The 6,000-nt window shown below is 37.2% G+C and overlaps 1 protein-coding gene across 2 annotated transcripts in view; it reads right to left on the bottom strand.

Moving 5' to 3' along the window:
* Nucleotides 1-866: 866 nt before the first annotated feature.
* LOC120427524 (transcriptional coactivator yorkie) overlaps nt 867-6,000 on the bottom strand; it is a 43,409-nt gene continuing 38,275 nt past the window's right edge. Inside the window, exons 3-7 of one of the 2 annotated variants that reach the window (XM_039592394.2) lie at nt 4,209-4,406; nt 3,508-3,608; nt 3,293-3,443; nt 3,156-3,220; nt 867-3,090 (exon numbers count right to left, since the gene is read on the bottom strand). In XM_039592394.2, coding sequence (XP_039448328.1) covers nt 2,986-3,090; nt 3,156-3,220; nt 3,293-3,443; nt 3,508-3,608; nt 4,209-4,406 — 620 coding nt within the window. In that variant the 3' untranslated portion in view covers nt 867-2,985. The remainder of the gene's footprint in view (nt 3,091-3,155; nt 3,221-3,292; nt 3,444-3,507; nt 3,609-4,208; nt 4,407-6,000) is intronic. The other variant, XM_039592401.2, reaches the window with a different exon arrangement.

Below are 6,000 nucleotides of genomic sequence, written 5' to 3'. Positions count from 1 at the left end.
GATATTTTCAAAAAAAAAAAAAGCAAATGAAAAACCTACTTCTTTTCGTTTTGCTTGTTTTTCGATTTTTATTTCCTTTTTCTGGTTTTAAATGATACAATTATATTTTAACAAAATTATTCACTCACAAAACACGATTTAAACCGTATAACTATTGGCAGATTTCTACGTTCTGTTGCATCCCCAGTTGTGTGCCTTTTCTCGCAACTTTTATCAGCAGTTGAAACTTGGCTACATCTTCGGTAGTGAATTCATTACGATTGCTTTGCTAAGCCGTATCGGGAGCAGATTTAGATCTTTTGCCGCACTGCGTGCTTGTGTAGGTGTTATATTTTTTCTTGTGTTGGACGGGGAAATAATTTTCGTTAAAATATGCAACGGTGCTTGTGTTGCTGGCAGCACTGGTAGCACCGAATCCGTATCAACGTTCTAGCTTTTTTCATATTTTTAGTAGAAAAATTGTATGTTTTCATTTTCTTATCGCTGTTCTGCTCTTTAACTGTTGTGTTTGAACAATGACATTTTGTTTAAGTTGGTGTAATCTCAATATATTTCTTGAATTCATTTTTCATTGGGGGAAATGAAAAAGACTATTCCATTGTTATTATTAAGCGGTGAATAATAACTTCACCGCAATTAGCAGCTGTCTACACTAAATCTCTACGTGCTGCAGTAGAGAAGTAGGTGACCAATGTTTATAAAACTGTAAAAAAATGTCCCAGAATAAAAATCCTTCCGTTTCATTCCCTTCATCAACGCTAATCATATTTTCACAAATATTGCTTGATGGTGGTATGTCTTCTGGTTGGCTCTGAAATTGCTTGATTACTTATTGTCATTTGCCTTTAAACCTAACAACTTATCACTTGTTTTTTATTTTTTATTAATTCCTCGCTCACTGTTTGCGTGAAAGGTGTTTGTATTTTGTTTTATTTTTCAAACAAAAAAATGGACGGCTTTTGATTTGGCGACGGTGCTTATCGTTCGTGTACTTCTTCTATCTTTCATTTTAATTCGTTCATTCGAAGGTACTATCTTATTATCTTACGTTCTTGCATCGACGAATGTGAATTCCGACCAGAAAGAAGCTATCGTCACCGATCAGTGTTGCTCGCTGCATTTTAGGGTGTAATGAAATCAAATCAAAACGTTTTGAGGAAACAACATTTCAGCACGTTTAAAATGCTACATTTTTGTTTTGTTGGACGGCGCATTCACAGCGCACTGACCCAATGACGTAGTTGATGTTTTGATATTTGTGATAAAGCAGGGCTGTAGTTCATCAAAAGCATGAAAAAATGATTGCGCTCCACGCTTTGACTGCGGTTGAGGGATATTTCATATCTGTGCTTAATTCCCTTAACCTCAGTCAGCTCTCTTTTCTGAATTCAAGCAAATATATTTCGATTCGTTGTGCAGCTGAAGTTGTTACTTTGTGCTGCTATTTTCTGGTATTTAAAAAATATATTTCATTATAACTATTTACTAACGAAACGAAAATGTTTACAATTTCGCAAATGTAACTCTTGTTGATAGAGATAAGAGAATATCTTCTTTTTTATTATTTATTTAGAAATAGTTTTGAATATAGCTTTAGCTATTTGATGTTTTTATAATGAATTGTAGGGAAAAAGTTAAAAAATATGATAAAATTGAAAATTATGCTAAAGTGTAACGTGTTATACGTTACGAAAGTTTAAAAAAAGTAGTTTAAAATTTCTTATGATAAAACCATACTCAAATGATTGCTATCTCTATTAGTGAATAATTATAACAAAGTATATTCAATGTGGTTCATTAGATTTGATTGACTGGTCAACAGGTTTCATTCGTCAGTGACATTCCAGAAATATACGATTATGACCACAACGTTGAATACCAGTTGAATCGATTTTAATTGCCATCTGATTTTCTCGCTGAGAGGGTTCAGTTAAGCTTTTGATGAAAACAGTATTCCTACATACTTAATATAATAAATGTAGTTTGTTTACTTGTGTTTGCATGTTGGTATGAAAGATTTTGCTACTAATACAAGAATTAGGATAATAAGATAGATTCTACCCTAGAATGATTGAACTTAAAAATGGCGAAAAAAGGATGAGAATTTTGCTATCGTGCTCAAACTGTGGATTGATGCATTGCGTTCAAATTCAATAGCTGTTGCAGAACATGTTTGCTTTACACGCTTGTGTATTGAAAGGCACTTTCGTCGTAAGTAGTATTTAGACTGCATTGATTGTATGCTTTCTCTTAAAGTCATGCATTACTAACGGTATTAAAATTTGCAAAGTTACATTAAAACGAAACATAATAAAACGGCAAAGCTTTTGATTTGCCAAAACTACGTAGTATTGCATCTGTTTATTTATGCGGTCATAATTTTAGAACTCGCTTGCTCCTTTGAGTTTTCACAGACAGTTGTGTGTTTTCAAAACGTTTGATATTCTGAGAAATGTATGTAACATGAAATCACAACTCGTTTCCGTCGAAAGGAAGTTAATTCTTTTTAAGGCACTTTGTCATTGCTTGCAAGGTGTCTCGCATTGCAGAATGTCACAGAAGTTTGCAAAAGTTTGCTTCTTTTCTTTCTCCTAAATAGTGTAAAATACATCTTGAGTGTTTCTGATGGGGCTTTGAGTCCCGTCTCCTCGCTGAACGGAGGCGGTCCGATTCCTTGTAGTGTTTTGCTTTAACTAACCCTTAAAATTAAGTAAGGTTTTGCTTAAATATCTACACACGCTCTACTACCTTTCCCTTATCGCTCAATTGTGTGGGGTTGCTCTTCCTTATTGATTAAGAAAAATAACATTACAGTTTCTTAGCTCTGACGTTTTGTTAACGCCCCTGTCTGTATGTGTTTTGTGTACGTGTGTGTCTCTAGAAACTACAAAATGTAATTTCTTTTCTGTTACCGTATTGGATGTGGGTGTAAAAATATAAATGTAAGCATGTGTAGATGTGTGTTTCCGTAATTTTCTGGATCCTCTAGATTATATCATACAGCGTGTTGTCCGGTTTGGTACTCGAAGGATCTATTAGATTCAAGTTACTGACTGCGTCGATTTTCTCTAACAATAGAGGATCATCAAGCTGAAATGAAAGGGATATTTTATGACGGTTGCTCATTGATTATTTTTCTATAATGTCACGCTAACCATGAATTCGTCTGGTGTCTCCAGGTTGTCACCAAATGGGATTGTGTCCATTGTGTTGTCCGTCACTGGAAATAAAACAAGAAACGTTATTTACTACGGTTATGAAACTCTTTTTACCCGGACAATGTTATACTTACTGCTGAGTCCGTCCATGCTGTCGTCTATGCTAGAGAGGAAATCGGGCGTATGTGGCATCGAATGTGATATGGACGACTCGCTGAGTCCACTGTCGCCGGACTCCTGGCGTGAATGATCCGTCAGGCCGGACAAGAACGGATCTTCCCCCATCTGTGCGAGATACAGAGAAATTTAGCAACAACAGAATCTCTAACACGACGAATTTTTAACTCACGTGTGATTTAATCTCCTGCTGCCGTTTCCTGAGACGTTCTCGTTCTAGCTGCAGGTTGTACAGTCTGACCGTTTGCTCTTGAACTGCCCAATCTTGATTTGCTGTTTTCGTGTTGAATGAAAAAGGAAACAAAAGTAAATCAATTAGCGCTTTACATTGAATTCGCTGGGCATATATTGGGTTCACTTGATGAGGCGCCACTTGCGTATTTACGCTGATTAGAGTCGTTTTTACAGCATGGTTTGAAAAAGTACCGTATAGATAGGTGAGTCAGCAGGAATACAGGTTAGGCCAATAGTTTATATGTACACAACAGGTGAAGAAGAAAGGCGAAAATTTCAATATGTTCAATTGTTCATAGCGGGAAACCTTACAAGAGAATGTTTGGATTTGACTAGCGATGGTTACAAACGTATGACAGGTGTCCATGTACAAATAGGGAAGAGCGCACACAGTTTTAGTGATTATGGCGTTAGTAACAAGTGTCCACTGTGAAGGTCGTTGTTAGTTGGTTTACGAAAGAACGGTATTTCGTAATGCTTTCCGAATAGTAACTTTCAGACTCGTATCGAATGTACACATGTTGGAGAGTGCTGACGTCTGCTGGTGATCTCGTTGGATGGAAAAAACTGCGAGTGGCAAGCTGTGTGATGGTGTATATCGGTTTTGCAGGTTGTTGGAAACAAAAGAAAAGGACATACACAATCGGGGGTCCCTCCACGTGGTCGTCCGGCTCGCGTGGTTGATGTAGTACCGCTCGCCCTTGGCCGTGATCCCTTCCTCCCAGCCGTCGGGTAGTGGGCCAAGGTTGATACCACTGTTGGTGTTTAGCATTGGGACGCCGCTGGGCGGCGGCAGCGCCGGTTCATTCGACATTTCGATCGAATCTGAAAATACCACTGAAAAAGACAGTAGAAAATAAGATTCCTTGCTGACCTGGTTAGTGGGAAAACACGAGGGATAGGCGGTGGTGGGGATAATTGGAATGGGAACGGGATGTGTGATGAAAAACTTAGAACTAGTGTGAACAATCTCTGTTATGGTGATAATGCTTCAGTGTTTTTCGATTAATTCCATTTATGTGCATAAAATTAGGTTTTAGTTGGTCATCAAATAAAATTTATTAAAGAAATAAAAATTCCAGTTCTCAAGAGTTCTTATGACAGAAGGTCCTAAGTGCATAAAAACCCAAAGCCATGGGTCTATAAATGAAAAAGTTCTCTGAGGTTTTCCAAATGATTTAAATTACCAGAACATTAAACCTTTCTTTCTTTTTTTAAATAATGTGTAATTATTCAACAATTAATTTCATTAAGTTTTGACCATTTTTTTTCTCCTGATGCCAACTGTATAAAGTGGCTGCGTACTGTACTGTCTTAAACATTATCACACGGTTATCGCGTATAACCCAAATTGTGTATCAAAGAAATTTATAAAGTTTTTAAAATAATATAAGGCTTTCTAGGCCCAGTGAAAAAAATATAATTTAACCCATAAATGACGAACTTCTCGTCACAGTGCTCTGATGCAAACAAAGACCGAGCTCGAGCTGTCACAGCCCTGCGAAGTATGTTTGCTGACATATCGGGCGGCCAGTCAAAAAAACCAGCTAGAAGTCGCCTGACAAAAAAAAATTGCTAGAAAGAGATATCGAGAAATTAAAAGTGAGAGTGTGTGCAACATGGAGTTAAACTTTCTATGAAGTTGCTGTGAAGGTTACCATGGCACTTTGAAAAGTTTAACTCCATGTTGCACGCACACACTCTCACTTTTAATTTCTCGATAGGAAACCTGATGCAAACAAACGTCCAGCTGTAATGTAAACATACTTTGAATGTGTTGGTAAATTTCTGACTAGAAAGCCTTATTTAATAAAAGAAAAAAATATTTAGGTTTTTTTTTTTACAAGAATAAAACATTTATTTATGCTAAAATCATTAAGTATAAATGTTCCACAATTACAAGTATAGCTAAAAGTTTCTTGACTTGCAATTGACTCGTGAGCAAACCGTTCCTAGACACTTTCTACGACCTAATGCTAATTACTTTTTCCCTTTTTTGGGGTCATTCATGGCACTACCAATAGGGTGCACACATATGCAAAAGCCTAGCCCTATGGCAGCGTTCCTCAATGAAGTTGTAATTGAACCGTTTCATTCATAATTCCGTGCTCTTCTCTAAACAGCAGACACATACACACACACACGCACACTTTAGTTAATATTCCGCTGACCAACTCCTTTCCTCTCTCTCTCCTCCTGCTACTCTCTAATTCGAATGACCAAAGAAAAAAAGACTCTCTTTCTCTCAACTCTCTTGCACTCAATCATCCTGTATCTCTTTCTCTAGCACAAACACACACACCAACACCGACGACACGATCGCTATCAAACACTAATCCACCTCCCAAGTACGCGTACACTAACCTTGCGTACGTCATCGTTCGTTCAGCGCGATTATCCGCTCATAATCGCGATCAAGTGTGAAGAAAGA

This window comes from Culex pipiens, chromosome 3 (genome assembly GCF_016801865.2).
Source record: "Culex pipiens pallens isolate TS chromosome 3, TS_CPP_V2, whole genome shotgun sequence".
Taxonomy (NCBI): Eukaryota; Metazoa; Arthropoda; class Insecta; order Diptera; family Culicidae; genus Culex; species Culex pipiens.
Note: the sequence above shows the minus strand (reverse complement) of the source record. Positions and strands in the feature narration are given on the sequence as shown.